Raw genomic sequence first — 19,296 nt, 5'->3', positions numbered from 1 at the left:
GCTGATAAAGTAACTTGTGTTGTTGTTATTTCAAAGGACTGTAAAAATAACCACATACATTAGCGTATTATAAAACATATGTAATTAAAGAAAATCAACATGAAAATTCGTTATATAATTTCACATTTTTAGTATAAAACACAGTATTGTAAGTTTATACACGTCTGCAATCTTATTGTTTGACAGTTTCACTCATGCACTTAACACCACTTAGCCAGGATTTTGTCGCGTGTTCAGATAAAAGCCTTCCAATAGAGCCTTTATTGAGCTGAAAATTACACTTACAACACACTAGATGTTATTCGCAGGTATTTTATTAAAACACTTTGTGTGCTTTACTTTCAGGGATTTTTAATGAAATTCTTATCATTACCGTGATGTACGCTAAGCGCTTTTTACATTATTTACGAACCTATTTTTCATTTATTGGACACTAGCTTTCCGCCCGCGGCTTCGCCCACGTTTTCAAAGAAAATCCCGTTCCCGTAGGATTTCCGGGGTAAAACCTATCCTATGTCCTTTCTCGGGTATCAAAATATATCTATACCAAATTTCATGCAAATTGGTTCAGCAGTTCAGGCGTGATTGAGTAACAGACAGACAGACAGAGTTAGGTACTTTCGCATTTATAATATTAGTATGGATAATGACTTAATTCCCATACATGTTACTAGTACATATTCTTCGTCTATTAGTAATCACTTCATTCCATAGGTACATGTTACATTATAATTCGGTTTAAAATATAATCCATCCCCACTAGACCAAAACCAAAAACTAAGCAATTACTAAACAGTTACTCTAACCGTAGTCTAATCCGATCCTAGTTAACGACACTGGGCCATTACAATAAAACATCGCATTTAAACAATATTTAAATCGCTCATTTAGATGTCTATCTGTTCGCACGCATTGTACCGTTGTGATGCTCTGATTTTCTGTGAACATTGGCTAAACTAGACAATATATAGTAGCGTGAGCCTTTGCTACTTAAACTATTGCGACGTTAATTGCTATTTGTGTATGTACTTTATTTGGAAGTTGAGGGATCGATGGAAGTTCTAATGCTGCTTGATTTTTGATATTGAGAAGTTTATCATCATTGTTATTAGAAAGATCTCATAGTAGCTTCAATGGTTCGCAAAGAGCTTTTGACTATTATTTATTTACACTGGTCTCGTTTTAGTGCTACATACTATAAATCGAGCAATATTTTTTCCATACTTTGTTCCATACTATCTTCACTCTTAGTTAAGAAAATAAATTTTGTTTTAAAATTTACATTATACTAAATAAACCTATATAATATTATATGAATAAGCTTAACATCAACGATCATCTCCCATGATGCAAAAACGAATTGTAACAACATTTTCACCGAAATTGTGTATGTATGTACACAAACAACAGCAAACACAAACGCAGAAGTTGAGTTAGTTTTAACTATCGCAGGCGACATAACTTTTGCCGATCGGAACCGAAGCCTACGCGGAAATGGGAATACAAGTTTGAAGGGTCAAAGATTATTTAAATAGAACTGACAGGTTCAATACTGTACCTTATAGCGAAGTTTTGAATGGGGTTGATAAGAACAATTTGTGTTTTTGTATTTGAGTTATATCTTATAAGCAATTACATATATTTAAAAAAGTTTCTTGTTCTTATGCAATTGATGTACGTACACACAAATACCTTCACGTTTATAGATAAGCAAACATTTTTTGATGTCTTTAGAATACTTCTGAACTGTATTATCTGAATAAGAAAATTTATCTGTAATTTTTCATTACTGAATTTTAATAATTTTGAATCCTGTTTCATGATTGCAAATCATGTCTCTTTTTTACTTTTACATTGCATATTTGTAGTAAATAACTAAAAATCATACACATCTGCGTGTTCACTTAATCTATGCCACTACAGGTGCTAGTTGGGTACAGTTTTATTGGCCCAAACTCGACGCGACTAACTCAATATTTGTTAATGCACAAATGCTGCCGACCGGAATGGATTTATTGTTAACTAACTTTCTACCCCCTAGGTATTATTGCTGTAGCTTCGATTATTTAAACAAATTCTTCGTAGTACGAGAAACTAGCCTGAAACCCAATCAAAAACTTATCTTTAGACTTATCGTCATACAAAAACTGTCGTTTCCATATTCTAATGTCTTCAATGCTTCAATTAACAAAGTCAACAGAAAACCAAACATAAACCAAGCAATATATAGCAAATTGTTCATCATGAAGCAAAACCGCGGCCGGAATCACCTAAAACACGAAGATCCAAATGTGGAACGCTCGAATCACCAATCGGATTATCGTCCTATATGTATAAAAGACGAAAATTCGCGTTCTTACCCCTTTCGCCCACTCCAACCCCTCGGGGGGAGCTAATGGCAACACCACTCGGATTCATTAGTAAATTAGAAAGCGGATGAGTCCAAAGTTACGAAAATTCAATATCTAATAATGATTAGCTCCGCTCTCCTAATACCTGTCTATCGACGATAGACTCACAAAGCCTTGTTTGAATTTGTCAATCGAACTTTGTTCCAATTGCGAATTTCTAATTTCGAATCGAGTTATTTAGTTTCCGATTGGATTCTGTTTGGTTACGGTTCTGTTTGACGTTACCTGATTCGAATTCAGCGGCCATCATGTGACCGCCCTGACGTTTCGTTTTTCAAATTTCCAAACATTTTAGCGGGAGATTAATTTTTCTTGAGACCGTCGAAACTCGTTTCCTTCGCGTCGTTGTCTACGAAATTTAAAAATAAAACTCTCAGAAGGTAATTCGATGCTGGCTGCAAATTAAAACTGACATTGAGAGATTAAGAGCTACCTTGAGTGTGTATCGACTGGAGGGGAATAGACAAACATTTTTTTTAATAATGTAGTAATTTGATTAGTGCTCGTTCTATTGGGTAATTGTTGGATTCTTTTTTCAAATTTGGATAAATTAAATTGAGGAAGATGCTTTACGAAATATATTAAGGTTGGGTTGATATATCACGATCGAGCGGTCAGAGGGGCTCAGACAAAGGGAACAATATAGGTAAATAAACTTGGTGAAAAATCACAGACTTCCGCTGATTTAGACGAGGCTAAAGTATGAATATTGAATATATTATTACAATTTGTATGCTTTATTTAACTTAAAAATAAAACTACAATGATATCTTACCCGTTTATCAAATTTTGGGTTTATAACTTAAATGTGATAATTTGGCATAGAGTTTAGAAGGGTTATAACATTCGGGTCGACTCTAGTTTCTGAGATGCACATTTTGTGCGATGAACCTTAATAATTGAAAACGTTTTATATAAGATAAATTAATATCAAATTGTCTATGTAGTTGTGAGCGTTTGCGAGTGGAAGGTAGGGAATTCGAATCCCTGTTTTAATAGAGTTAATTGGTACTGAGAATAGATTGTAATTTTGTAATAGTAACAGGCATTTAGGTTTAAGATTGTTGTTTTAATATAGAAACATCATATTATTTGTAGCTTGTAGATCTAGTTTGTTCTAAGCTAGTGAAAGATATGAAATGCATGATATGATATAAGGCATATGATTACACTTTTAGGGATTTTTCCAGATTTATCTAATTAGTACTTTTCCAAGACCTAATTTTAAACACATCTTAACCCTCCCAGATTAGCATAGCAAAGAAAAACTTAATTAAGGCCACGTATTGACAGACAACCCCACGGTCCCTTATCATATTTATTTTATTTCAATTCTATACGAATTTAATCCTTTTCCATTAATTAGTGACCGCTCGCATAATGCGGGTTGGACCCTTCCGTTAATTTTTCTTCACGGCACTGAAGGGTTGGAAATGAAGAATTGAAATGTAAATGTGGATAATGAGATGATTTCGATGTGTGACTAAGTAAAAGATACAATATTTTTAAGGAAAAGATACAATCTTTTTGGAATAAAGATAACTTTTTGAAGCGAAACTTCATTAGGCGCGTTGAGAGTCACGTCATGGAGTAGGTGACGATTTTGGTATCTTTGAATGTTGTCAAAGAAGTTTCACCTCAGACACGTAAGCTCGGCACACATGCTCTTTACACATGCTGAACAAGCTTGTACAAACTTCACGATCGTGTATAAGCACCATTACATTTATGTACCTATATAGATTTATATTATGGATAATAATTAAATCATTGAGCTTAAAATTTCCGATGAAAATGAATTTTTTGTTCAAATATTTTATTGTTAATTGGATACCATGATTTTTAATACCGGTTTAAATTAACGCTAATGTTTTGAAAGATAATTAATGATTAAAAATAATTATTATGTTACAATAACAAAAAAATTTAAATGTTATAAATTTGATCAAAATATAAGTAGATATGTACACTTACGTACATTTTTAGATATAGCTTATTTAAATATATTTGCAATTAATATTTTCATTTAAATAGTAAATTAATTACACATAGAATTATTTAATTATGAATTGTGATTTTGGAAAGGTAAAATAAATGAATATTCATAAATATAATACATGTTCAAATTCATTGAAATTTAGTGTGTAGAACCGCTATAGGATCTAAATAGTGTTAGGGTTGGCACAAAGACTTTTTTAAAACGATTACGTGATACACAACTTTTTTTATATAACTAGTAGATATAATAGGTAAAAGTACTAAATCCTCACAATTACCGAAACAATCTTATTCATTGTTTTAAGCAACAATACCAACAATATGACAGTGGACAGATTTTGAATTAAATGTATGCGGTACAACCATAGGAGACAGGAATCTTATAACAAATAAAATGAAGGTTGCTAACAATTACTTTAAAAACAAACATAACCTTCAATTATAGTTACATCTGCTTAACAATTTTTTGTACTTGGCTAATTATGATAAGCCAATAAATGAAGCTAGTGGCAGCCCTATCCGTGAGATCACTAACCAACCTTACCTATTACTTAAACACTTAGCGATGGTTTCAATAGATAACTTGCTTTGTTAAGATTCGGGCATCAGCTAATTACTACTTATTTCGGTACAGTAATGGTCAATTTCGAGTGACCATTAACTGACTTTCAAATCATAATTTTGATTAATACAGTTTTTGTTAGAATCGTCACAGTCGCGTGGTTATGCATTGTTTCATTTTATTATCCACTGAGTTTAATATTTTATTGCTTATATTTGGCGTTTGGAAGTTTTTTGTGGGATCTTAAGCTTTTACGGATGATAACGGTATTGGATTAGTTGAGGCATCGTGGGCTCCATTTTAGTTGAAAGAACGACCGGAAATTGAGAAAAATATGATTATGTTTTCTTTAAAAATAACAATAGAGACTAATTAGTTATTTTAACGTTAATAAAACTTACTTTACTTACATACAAAGGACTATTGATAATCTTGTCAACTGAAAATATAATTAAAATTTTGGAACAAAAAGCTTAGGTACCTATAGTCCGGGATACATCGCCCATTTTTGCAAGTGATTACTATCAAGCTAATTTTTCGTGAGTAGCTTTATTTTGATGAGATGCCCAATAATTTCATGTACGAAACTCTCGATAGTGGTAGCTTACAGAGGTAACAAGGATAAAAATTTTTGATTTGACGGTTCTCAAATATTTATTACGCAATTTGTAGGACAATATGTCTGTTGAATTATATAAGTATTAAATAAATGAAAATAAAAAAAATCAGCTGGTTAGTAATCATTTATGATGACTTCGTTATCGATACACATTGGAAAGGGGGACTCTTTGATCAAACCATACATTTTGTAGGACAAATATTTTTTCGAATAATATAGATAATTATCTTTAGATTGAACAAAAAAAAACATTCAGTTAGTAATTAATATTTGAGAACCATCAAATCAAAATATTTTATCCTTGTTTCCTCTGGTAGCTACCACAATCGACAGTTTCGTACATGAAATTGTTGGGCATCTCATCAAAATAAAGCTACTCACGAAAAATTAGCTTGATAGTAATCACTTGCAAAAATGGGCGATGTATCCCGGACTACTACTTATTTATTACCTTTTGAAATGAATCGATTGAAAATTTGATTACGAATACCGAAGTACAAATGATTGACAAATATCAATAAAGACATAAATTAATACTGAAAATTCCATTAAATATTGTATTGTTTGCGTGCCATTGTCTTTCATTCTGTTTGTTTGTAGATTGGAAATATTGAAATGTCAAAGACATCGAATATTATTGTCGTGGCTAACTTTCATGTATTTCTAATTGAATTCCTGTTATTACAATTTTATCTAAAGTTAATAAAAAATAGTTTTAACTTATCAGTAACTAGCTTTCCGCCTGCGGCTTCGCCCGCGTTTTCAAAGAAAAACCCGCATAGTTCCCGTTCCCGTGGGATTTCCGGGATAAAACCTAGCCTATGTTACTCGTGGATAATGTAGCTTTCGAATGGTGAAAGAATTTTTAAAATCGGTCCAGTAGTTTATGAGCCTATTCATTACAATCAAACAAACAAACAAACAAACAAAGTTTTCCTCTTTATAATATTAGTGTAGATATGCTTTTTTTTGTACTTATATTTAACGATGTAGTACAGAAAATAACTTAATCTTTCCTTTGTGCATAATAAATCAATGTCCAATTTTAAGACTTTCAACATTGTAAAATAATTCTCACATTAATGAGTGAACTGTGTCATTCTCGTCAAAAGTCATTATTCCACTAATATTTGCTTCGGTTAATGATTCCGAATTATTTTTATTATGTTTACCCAAAGTTCTCACAACGATTTCCCCTGTTTAATTTAGTCAAATGTTCATATTTTTTAATGAACGCAACAATAATTGCTCTTTTCTAACTTTCTAGTTGTAAACATTACATTTGGTTTAGCTGTTTTGTATAATTACTATGGGTAATGAATTATTATTGCATATCGTTAATTATGTTATAGTTAGTTATTTGGATTTCATCTCTCACGTAAAACAAATGTACACTGAGAAAACGTAACGGCTATAAATAATCAAGTTGCTGCTATTTACAACCGAGTAACTTGCTTCGGAGGGAGCCTGCAAAGTTTGTTGCTAAAATTATACAAGTCAACTTTGTTAACGTATGTTGGTAATATAAGCCCACTAAGGTGGTCAAAAAATACGTATTAAGGGTTTGTTGCTTTTAACCTATTCACTCAGTAAACTTAACAAACCTATTTACTATAGTCAATCGTGTTACTCTTTTAACAATACCCAACGTGCTCTGTTGTTTTTAGCAAAGTAATTCAGTGATTTCAAATATGTTGCTTTGTAAAACTAGCTAAGTAACACAATAATGTTAATCATATTTATTGGGTAGGGACAGCCAATCTACTTTGTTACTTCTACTCAATTAAAAATTTGTATACGTAGCCAAGTTACTGGGTACTGTCAATCGTGTTCATTGGGTAACTATAACTAAATATACTCTGTTATTTCTAGTCAATTAAGATTGGTATATTTAGCCAAGTTACTTTGAATTCTTAGGCGGGTTTATTAGGTAACCATAGCTAAAATACTTGGTTGCAAGTAATAATTCAAACGACACATATTAAGCTATATATTTTCAGTATAAGCTGACCTGTGAATGTTCGTAAAACCTATACAAGGTGTAAGGGGATATACACATGCGAACAGGGCGTGATGTACTGTTCAGTTTCATCAGTACATCACGCCCTGCTTAGATGTGTACCCCCTTTCTGTTACACCCTGTATACAATGTGAGTTCAGCTCATACTGAAAATATTTATCTAGTTCGATATGTTGTCATTTCTACCATTATTAATGCAGTGGGAAAAATTTTGGCATGTCGGAAAAAAAGCCAATGAAACGTTCATGTAGGAAAACAACACTAATTTTGCCGACACACCAAAAACTTAGAAGAAACTGAAAGAAAATTATGCACATTAATGAAATTAGCTTTATTCAGTACATGATACAATCATTTCAAGTAACATATCTGCTACTTACACTTAAATACTACTACTTTTAAAAATAGTACACAATTCACAATGTCAAGAAACGATACTGGAGTTCTGTGTTTTAATTTTCACAATAACAGGGTGAAATATAAATCATGAGCAAACTTTTAAGGAATGACTCAGACTAAACCTGAACAACTTTAATTAGGTATAGGACCAAATCCAACATCGTAAAAGAAATATCAGCTGTTTCATAATATACAAAAGTGGAATTATCTAGGTACTATGCCAAAATCTACGGAACAGCTGATTTTATTTCGCGATGTTGGAGTTTGTTCTCTAATGAAAGTGGTTTAGGTTTGTTTACATAAAAACAAACAACCATTATGGTAATGTAAGCAAGTTAATACACCTAAATTGTACTTATAAATGTATTTGATAAGTCAAAAGTTTAGGCAAAAACCATAGAATAAGCTAGGAGAATAAGTAATCTTTTTGATCTAATAATTTTATTACAACCCAACAAGTAAATCCGTCATTTTTTTTAAACATTTGAATTTATTCTCATTGAAACATAATTCACATTCGTCTTCGGAAAAATGATCATAAACTAAAACTTAAACATTTTTTGCACCAAAAAAAATTTAAGTACAATAAGCTCTTTACATATTGTTCGTTTTCTATTATAAAAATATATTCTGGTTGAACCTCGTTACAAATTTGATGTGTAGATATGCAGATATCATATCGGAACTATATCGTACCTACCTTATGTAATTTACATATTAAAGTAATAGGTATATGACAATATGATGCTTGATCAGAAGTAACTTACTAATTCAAATTTATTTTTGGTTTGATTGTGGGGAAGCTTTCAGTGATTTCGGTATATTGTCCTTTGCTTTTCATATCTTTTTCTAGCTGTAAACAAATAAAAAAAAACGTAAGTAAGTATACAAAAGTAATTAAACTAAAGCAGACAAAAAATTCTAAAAAACTTAACTCACCAGAAGATATCCTTTGGGTTTTTTAAGAGCAGCATATTCATTGTATTGAGGTATTGGAGCTATGGTTAACTCTTTTGCAATTAGCCTCGTCTCTGTAGTTTCTTGCCACTTTAGTTCTACGGCTGTCCATGGCTCAGAGGAGTTTTTGAGCCATAATAGTTTGTCTTCTGCATCTTGCTCTTCTATAATAGTTTGATTAAAATTCAAAATGATGATGAAAAATTATTGTTTTTAATATAAATTTGAATCTGCCTTATAGGTGCTGAGGCGGCGCTTCAACAGACACGTTCGTCACTCGACTATGATTTGATAGAAATGGCCGACTTTGCAGGCTACGCAGCCAATTCCTTGTTTAATTTTTATCAAGTTACTCGGTCAAAAATAGTATTCGCTCCATTGTTAATTGCCGAGCTATGCTTATGTACCAATAGATAAGTTACTTGTTTGTTTTTAAGTAAGAAACACGGTTATATGCTTCATAGCAAGTGATTTAATTTTAGCCAAATAATATTATGTCTAAATTTAAATGATTTACTTGTCATTCAATGATGATGTAAGCTTGTTTATTTTTAACCGAACTCTGTGTAAATAGTAGCCAACTATAGTTAAGTCTAAAAATAAATAACTTACTTATCATTAAATAATAACGTAAGCTTGTCTATTTTGAACCTAATTCGGTAAAGGTAATATTGACCGAGTCGTTAATTTTGAAATAAATAAGTACTTTTTTAATAATAGCTAAGAATATTTAGCAATACTTGCTTGTATAATACTAGCAAAGCTTTAATGCACATTTTAAATATGTCTTGATTGAATGCAGCAGAATAATTTTTAACCGAGCTAAATTGGTACTTTGCTAAAGCAAAATTTTCTCAGTGTATGCATGACGTCTGAAGCATTATGATGTGGTACTTAAAAATCCTGGATCTAGATGCGGCAAAGTCTAATTTACCACAAATACATCTATAACAAACTAATAATATGCTTCTCTCTTATAACTCCATATACCTATAGATAATTTAGAACCATTTTAAACAGATCTATATCTTGATTCTAGTTGTAATATCTTGAATATTATCTCTTCTAATAGCATTCCCCTATACCTAGGTTAGCAATGAAATCCGTGGGTGCAGCCTTGTCATATCGGATTACGTAACCAGTGATTTCTTCAATTGCCTGATTGATCACTACAGTTGCTAACTGACTCATCGACTGGTTTTGTTTTAAAAAGTTTTTGTGTTCGTTTCAATAATATTAGTACCAATACAAGAACCGTATATTTCTTTGAAATGATACTTTCCCATGAAAGTTCAAAAACTATAAAGCGTAGTTTCTAGGATATATTGAAAGTTCAAAATAATTTTACCTTAAACACTATAAAAACTTTGAAATAGTTTAGGAAAATATTAAGGTCAGATAAAGTTGAAGAGCTTGTTTGGTTGAACGCGCTAATCTCAGGAACTACTGGTCCGATTTGAAAATTATTTAGGTGTTAGATAGCCCATTTATCGAGGAAGGCTAGGCTATCATCACGCTAAGACCAACAGGAGCGGATGCGGGTAAAACCGCGGCGAACAGTTAGTTTTCAAATAATTGGTCTTCCGTGTAATAAATGAGAAGCTTAGTATAGAATACAGACTAATCCTTACTAATATTATATAAATGCGAAAGTAACTCTGTCTGTCTGTCTGTTACTCAATCACGCCTAAACTACTGAATCAATTTGCATGAAATTTGGTATGGAGATATTTTGATACCCGAGAAAGGACATAGGCTACCTTTTATTGCGAAATATGTACCACGGGTGAAGCCGGGGCGGACCACTAGTTATTCTTTAAATGATAGTATGTGGTGATAAAGGTATATAAAATACTTCGTTATTATTCAATTACGGATATAAAGCAAATATATGACTATTATTTATCAAACCACTGAGATTGATCTGATTGTTATCAAGATTTCATCAGAAGAGAAATTGCGAAATTGTGCTATAGGTAGGCCTTTTTACGTTTTTTACTATTACTTGGTAGATTATTATTAGGTAGGTAAAACTTTGATTAAGATTTTATTAAATGAGAGCTTTTAAAATTTAATTACTTTAGTGACATACGAGAAGTATTTTTACGATATATTTTAAGAAAATCTAATAAAACTTGACTGTCAGTGATACAGTAATAACAGAATAGTTTTAATCGTTAGGTTGTAGATTCGATCCCCGGCTAGACATGTCTATTTCTAGGAACGTGTTGTTTTTGTTTATCAAACGATGAGTCAGATAATATCATACCTATTAAAATAGGTAATAGTTATAGTAGTTATCGCGAAATGATAAAAAAACTATTGATTTATAGCTTAGTTGTTTGTTTTTTAAAGTTCAATATAAAAGTGACATTTTATTGATTTATTATGGCGGTAGATTGGTTTTTATTCCACGAAACACCCTGTATAGCTCTAATAAGCTTCAGATGGCTATCCAACACTCGACGCGTGACGACGCACGCGTGCGTTGCGAATTTTACATCAAAGAAATTAATGATTTACCATTAATTACTTGAATGAAGCCTTTCACTGAGATATTATCTAATGCATAAGATTTGTACGTAATCGGAAACATCTGCGAAAGCTTTAAAAGATATTGGATAAAAAGAAAATCTTGGCGTTAATTAATATAACGAATGATACTATTAATCACTTTCAATGTTAAGAGCAAATAAATTAAATTATACTTTGCAAAATGAAATAAGGTCTTACTTGAGTAGGTACTACATAAAACATCGAAGAACGAGGTGGTTGAATGAAAACTTCTTAATACATTATTGTATAATTATATATCCCAAATAAAACCCATCACAAACAAACAAACTTATAATCACCAATACATCCTGTATGAGTAAATAAAACAAACGATAATTGAGAGATAAGCATCGTAATTAAGCGAAAAAAACAATATCAACCACAATTAATAGACCATCGTATGGTAAATTCGAGAATGGCCAATAATCAGCGCTGCATCCGTTGATGAGATCGAGATTAAATGAACGAATGAATGAATGAATGGCACAGGAAGTGGCACAAAGGATAAGCGTCACCGGCCACAAGAACAAATGCTATGGGAACTGATAATTAGATTAAATACAACGTGGAAAAACCACGGATCGATGCTTCCGCTGCTAAATGTGCGGACAATTATTGTGTTCACGTTTATTATAATACTTATACAACTATAGATAACTGAGATTAAATCCCAATATATATCGGACCATAAACAGTCATCTAAATCTCCAATACAATAGTAATCAATATAGACAAGCAACCGTCTACAAAACAGACTATTTTATAATCTGACGATGTACATGTATTAAATTCGCCATTCCTTGTTACAGAGAGCTACCCTGGCGGAGAAGGAGGTAACAACGCTAAAGGAACAATTAGCAACGACCAGTCCTACACCACTACAAGCCACAGTACCGCCTAAAACAAATGGCTCACACATAGACACACCAAGGGACCAAGAAACGAGGATAGACAGTTTCAGTCCAGTTATAAAAGAAGAGAAAAGAAGAACTCCAGATATTGATGAGGATATAGAACATAAAATAGAAATGGCTGCCACAGCGAGGAGTAATAGCAACTCGTCACGGAGCAGTCCTGTCGTTAATCAGGGAAACAATTTAGAAAGTGAATTAGCTGCTAAGGAAAAAGAGGTCAGTTTGTTAACTATACTAGATTTTAATAGATTAAGAAATGTACCTATATTTCAAACTTATAGTAAAATAATTACTAAGAGTAAATGAAACTTTTCCATAAGCATACGTTTCTAGACAGTTAATCATTAATTTACAATTTATTTATAACTCTTAAAGACCCTAACAAAGCGACCTTATTACTAACAAACAAAATTATCAATTACTCCAACTTTCATAACTCAAATCATTATCAGACGAACATCACTAGCTCAAAATCCCCCATACAAGATGAATTATAAGTATGAGGTCAGTCGGTTAACTGTAGCCAAAGGATGCAGTAACCTTGCGCCGTATCGAATCTAACGTACGATCAATAAATCAATTACATGTGCGGGGGCATCGCTGAATTGGATTTGACAGTTGGCTAGATCTAGTGACGCGTGCTTATCGATAGATTGTGATCGATTTTTGGTGTTTCGATAGTTTTTCAAGTGGTTATTTTAGGAACATGGCTTGATTTATTAATGGATAGTGTTGTTAAAGTACGATATAAGTGTTAGCAAAAGATACTAAAATTGTTATTATAAAGGTGCAATCCACAATTATTTTTAAAAATTTAATTAAGAAAAAGAATTAGGAAAAACGATAATTAAAAGTTTTTTTTTTAATTCACATTCTAATATATCTTTTTTTAGCTACCACTTAAAACGTTCTCAACATGTCAAGTAACTTGACGTCACAAACTTCTCACTGATAATTAAAAAACATCGATACCGTCAATATTATCGATACCCAATCGAGTTACGATCGCACTAGCGAAGGGAAACAGGATACATTCAATGGAATGATTGATCGGCACCGAAGAGTAATCCTTGCACTAAATAAATATCACGTTTTACGAGTACCGCTCAAGCAAGTAGCTCAATTAAACACTTCGATACGGGATGTTAATGATCGCTTGTTTATTGTGCTTTTATCGTAAATATTTGATCGTTTGTATTTTTGTTTTCTTTGGACTATTGTTTATTTTTTCCATAGTAGTATGTTACATTGGATAATGTTGTTTTGGTATAGAAACAGACGCAGTAATAAGTTGGGTGTAATTATGTCAAAACTGAGCAAAAGTGGACATAGTACATAGAAATAGTTGCATCAAGAACCAGAACTAGCCAATTTAATCCTAGATATTTAAGTAATGTTAAAAAAAAATTGTTTCAATAATAATATGTGAGCTCCGTGAGCTAAATAATGCCCATATTATTCAATATCATATAACGATCAATCAGAATTATCGACGGTTATAAGTTCACATCGTGATGTGGCATTAAAATCAATTTAGCTATTTGGCACCGCCCACCTAGAGTTTATGTCGTTGTGGTAATGTGCTGATAATATTAAGATATATGAAGGAACTGGAAGCATTCTTTATCATCGTCCAGTTGCTTATAGGTCATCACATCTAGATTACATCTAGATGAAAAGGAATCTAGCATTTTAAATGTTTGCTTCGTAGTGAAAAATTTCATAAGAATTTTCGATTCAGGATAGTAATTTTTATCGTCAGATTTTAATGTATTTGACAAAATTCTTTACAAAAAGGCTTGAAACTCTTACATAAAAAATGAGCATCATATAGTTACAAATAAAATTTCATACAATTTACAAAGTTTAACAAAATAAGCAAAGAGAAACATGACTGAGGAAATAGAAAAGCCATTAGCACGGTCAATTGGACCGATCAAGTGTTCAGCACCATGCTAATTGGACGATAATTTTCATCGTGTGTACTCTTAAAGCATTTGAATAGAAAATTCACTGTTTGTGAATTAATAGATAGTCTCGTTGTTAAAAAACGACGGAAATTAAACACAATTTCTATAGAACAGCGGCGAGTAATAGAAAATATGAAAACGAGAACCGGCAAATAATCGAAATGCATAGTTCGCTGCGCAATTCAGTATTTCAGATATAATTAGAATTACGTATCCAAAATGTTTAACTGGTTCCACACAAAGCGCGCCCGAATGGGGTAAATCCCATCGGGTTTCAGCAAAATGCAGTGAAAGAACCTGCATCAGACAGAACACCTTCCGAGTGCATTCATCAGTCACCCATTGAATCACCGAAATTCCCCGAAATAGTGAATCGGTTTTTTATAACTCTCAATGGAGCTTTGAAGCTTTATGTGAAAGCGAACGAATCTTTACAGTTGTTTTTGCAACGTAATATGTTTGTGCTTTGTATTGAATAAATTTTTTGAAATGAACTTTTCAGGATAATTAACATGGGCAAAAAATATTGACTTAATCAGTGATAAAAGAGTAAATGGGCTCGGATTTTGAATCTGTCGGTTTTAATTGCGTGAATATTAGTGTTGAAATGTAAATGCTCATAGATTTGGGAACGGACAAAGAATTAGATAGAATGCTTTTTAGTTAAGCTTTAAAAATCGTACAGGCAATTCACGATGTTAAATTGGGAAAGCGATAAATGCGTTCATTAATCGTGAGTAAATATGATAATGAGATGTAATGAATAAAGGAAAGGTAATTGTAATTCAATGGTTCATTTTACAGACAAGTCAAAGCATATGATTTAAGTTATAGAGAACGATTGACTTTCGATTGAGACACAAATTGTATCGGTCAAATATTACTAAGCTAAAAAGAAACCATGGAAAGTTTTCAAAACGAGGGATAACTTCTTCGTTATTTTTCTTTTACCAATTAATATTTAATTAAGTTCGCATAGAAGGGTTGAATGTTTCTTTTTGATGACAACCGATAAACGATTTGGTTTTCCAACTTTTTTGATTAAAACCCGAATTGGTTTTGATCGAAATATAATTTTCTTTCGAGTTTCGAAGTAATTTGTGCGGTTGATACATTTTTCTTGTTTCACTACGTACTTTTCTTATTTTACGACTTCCCCCGTACAATTACATTATTGAACAAACGAGTTGATACAAAGCATGTTCGATATAAAAACATTGGTACATGAACTTGAAACTGACGATTTGTTTTGATCTGTATTTCCTTATATAACCTCATCCATCAAAATAATTTAATATTAAATTTCAAAGGAGATATTGAATTCAAATGCCTTTATTGGCGCATAAATCACGCTCATCTTTCTTTAGAGCAATAAACTTATCTTTCATCTTTAACGCATAGATGGCGCTGATTCCAATTCAACAGTAAATTCTTAATGTCACTCCAGAGCGGGACATGAAAGAGTAATGACGCTATTTTTACACACACCAAAAGGAAAACACTCGAAATTAGTTTATGACGACTGTCTGTCGTTCGATTTATTTTAATTTTGTTATTTTTAGATCGTTCTTATTAGGCGGACAGTGTCGTAAACTCGCTGCCGCATCGACGCAGAATATCTTTGAATATGCATGACTAATGATGTTCGAATGAATATGGAATATCTAAGAGATCAATGTGCCCTCACTACTTTAATGTTTAGGACACAAATAACGCAAGAGGATGGTAATTTTACGGGTAATATAACTGTTGATCATAACGCGCAAGTGCGAGCTGAAATTGTTATACGAGCAATGCTAAATGGAGAGCCTTGACATGATCGCTTATTAGAACCAAGCTTAATGTTACAATACAAAATAACACACGTATTGGTTACAACCAATTGCCGTACAATTAGATGCTTCCTTTGCCTATAGGTATTCTGACCACGCGTCGATGCATCGCGATACATATGTAATAAAAATAACAAGAGGGCAAACATTGCACTTGAACTCAAAACACAGAAGACTGCACCGTTCAGTGGCGTCAATTCAGCTATATCGAGTGCCGTCGGATCCATTACAAATACAAGTTGCCTTTGACCTGAAACACGTCAAACAAGACAAACGCACGTCTAATCGCGGTCAATCAAAGAGAAAGCTCCATGTCGACAAGAGATGCAATCAGACGCCCCAGCGCAACCTATCATCTCTGAAATCGCCACGCACGATAATTTAATAAAAAAACCAAGAGCACGCACCGGCAAAAGCAACCCTAACACACACGCAATAAGGGAGAAGATCTTCAAAACGCAATTACACGGAACGTACATGAAAGCAAATGTCAAACTCACATATTTATTTCCAAGTATTGAATGCTGGGCTCCGGTTTCTCGGAAGATACGTAAACATCATTTTGTCGATGATGAAAGCGATGTGATTCTTTGTACTCAGTGCTGATTAGTCTAATTTTAACTTGACAAAAAAATAGGGAGCAATTTGGCCTTTGCCGTGACAAGCGTAGCGTGAGCGTGTCGATATTGAAAACTTTCGTATCAGAGCTATTGGAATTTTGTAATGGCTCAAATTACGGCGCGTTGCTACTATTAAGTTGTTCCAAGTCGCTCGCAACGTTGTTCTCGTTATAAAAAAAAAAATATATTTATAAAAAAGCGACTATTTATAGACGGAAAAGTCAATTTAAACGCATAATTACGGCACATGTCATACAAGCTTATTTATACTTCCACGTCCATCGATATTTAGAAACTAACTCGATAGATTCATAGCAGCCGACATCAAAGGATCCACGTAAATCATAACTCGCATCAATCGCCGGTGAATTTCTGTTTTTATTGCAAATCAGTATTAAAAAGTGACAGCGCGGGCGCATGAATCAAACGAGCGCCTAGACGTCAACGTACGCGATAAATTCGTGAAACATAAACAAAAAAGAGTTGCGGCCCGATTCGACCACCCTGGGGCACACCTGTTGCATCTATTACTATTACTATGTCTTCAGATTGCAGATATTAGAACACATGTTTTCGGTTTCAAAAGTGTCGCTTTATCTACATCGTATATCAATTCATTTCATGTGTTAAGAAGTATCATCGCCGTCGCTCGAGTCGAAAGCCGGTCGAAATCAAGAAGCAAATCAAACTAATGTTTTTCCGCGCAAATCGTCCGTTCAATTCCTTCTTTTAATTTACCGAATGCAAGTACGTCTACGCCGTGAAACTAATAAAAGTTATGATTCCTACGAAGTGATATTTATGTATGCGCCTACTACGTCTGGCTTCTATCTTTTACGATCGTCAACAGTTACATATTTAATGTTCGATGTTTATCAACATTTCTTTCTTATGCAGGTTTTAGTGGGGCAATAAATTATTTATCTTCAAAGACTTGCTTATTTTCAAACTTTTGTTTCTCATCCACGGTAATTCTCGGTTTTACAACTGACGTCACGTGTATTATTAAGTAAACTACGTGTGCTAGGTGAGGAAATGGCTTATTAACTTTTTCATTACAAAGCACGGAATAGTGATCGTAATATCCAGCAATAAGAACTAATTTAGCGCGAAAGGCGATATCGAGGGAATCTATATTATCAACATCATTTTGAAGTAATAAGAACGATCCATAAATTTAAGATAACGCTGATAACGGATTCGTCGAAGATGCGCAGTCGATTAAAGTAACTAATGATATCATTCTATAGTTTTAGTCACGTTATTACTCAGTAGTTGACATAACTGAGTCAGGCTGAAAAATGTGAAAATGTGACACATCGTTTCGACACGTAAATTACCGTTTGATATCTATGTAAACAATACTATTGTCTCTCTCCGACACACTTTGTTTAGTACGACTGTCCCTTTTTACAACACTAAAATCTTTTTTCGACACGGCGCTTTGTTTCCCGAGATTGTTTCTTAATCAAATAATACACATCTGTTCCGAAAGATGTATTTTTGGAAAATTCTTTAAAAATGCTCAAGAAACCCAATTTCAAAAATCAAAAGGATAACTATAAATTAAGATTTATAAATTCAGTTTCCATTGACATTATGAATGTGTATTTTAACAATAATAAAATAAACACTCGTCGGTTTATTCTGTTAGTCAAACATTTGGCTCGCATTCAATAATATTTCTCGGCGTGTTCAAAAACAAACGCGTTTGAGAGAGTATCGACATTTGTCACTTTCACACATAAATAAAAATTATTATTCATTGAAATACTTCTAACTAGACTCGCTCAGGCCAGACTAGTCTGAATCGTGAGGTCTAGTAATTATTCCTGTCATTATAAATGGATATGAGCATCGTGACACGATTCCAGTAGCTACAGATGTTACGCCACCAAAGCAAATGATCTTCAATCAATAGATTCATTAAATTTTAATCAAACGCCTCACCGCCTCCAGGAACCGTCATCAGAGGGAAGTTATTGTAATAACTAATTAATATTAATGACCCAATCCAGATACGTGTTCGAACTAATTACATACTATACATAAAACATCGAATCAAACATGGATAACATCTTTGTTATCTCGGCCTATGTTTGTTTGAGTTAAATACACCCATTGCTAATGTAGGAATTGATAAATTTCAAGTTTAATGAACGCAGACGTTAAAGGCCAAAAGTAACTCTTAAGTAATTTCTATTAACATTCAATGCACTAACATCTTAACAGCACTTGGAGTATTACACCTCTTATTAGAAAACGCACGAGCAATAATGGAACTTATAGTTTTCGACGTGTTCAATTGAAAATTGACTTTCGATTTCTCTAATAAGAATCAATTTTCGATAGCGGGCATCGTTGCGATTCTGTTTGCGGTTCGATCGAAATTGATCTGAAACTTGTCGGGGGTAAGGTTTAGTTTGGTTTGAATATAA

At 32.9% G+C, this 19,296-nt stretch overlaps 1 protein-coding gene across 4 annotated transcripts in view; it reads left to right on the top strand.

Moving 5' to 3' along the window:
- Positions 1–19,296, top strand: part of ct (homeobox protein, cut) — a 135,390-nt gene that overhangs the window by 51,977 nt on the left and 64,117 nt on the right. For all 4 annotated transcript variants that reach the window (XM_090114405.1, XM_090114407.1, XM_090114404.1 and 1 more), the window contains exon 3: positions 12,332–12,652. In XM_090114405.1, coding sequence (XP_089970531.1) covers positions 12,332–12,652 — 321 coding nt within the window. The remainder of the gene's footprint in view (positions 1–12,331; positions 12,653–19,296) is intronic.

This window comes from Colias eurytheme, chromosome 21, assembly GCF_061535395.1.
Source record: "Colias eurytheme isolate Ceu_HAF_F1 chromosome 21, ilColEury1 Martin Lab GWU primary, whole genome shotgun sequence".
NCBI classification, from domain to species: Eukaryota; Metazoa; Arthropoda; class Insecta; order Lepidoptera; family Pieridae; genus Colias; species Colias eurytheme.
The sequence above is the reverse complement of the archived record's forward strand: the minus strand, read 5'-3'. Positions and strand labels throughout refer to the sequence as shown.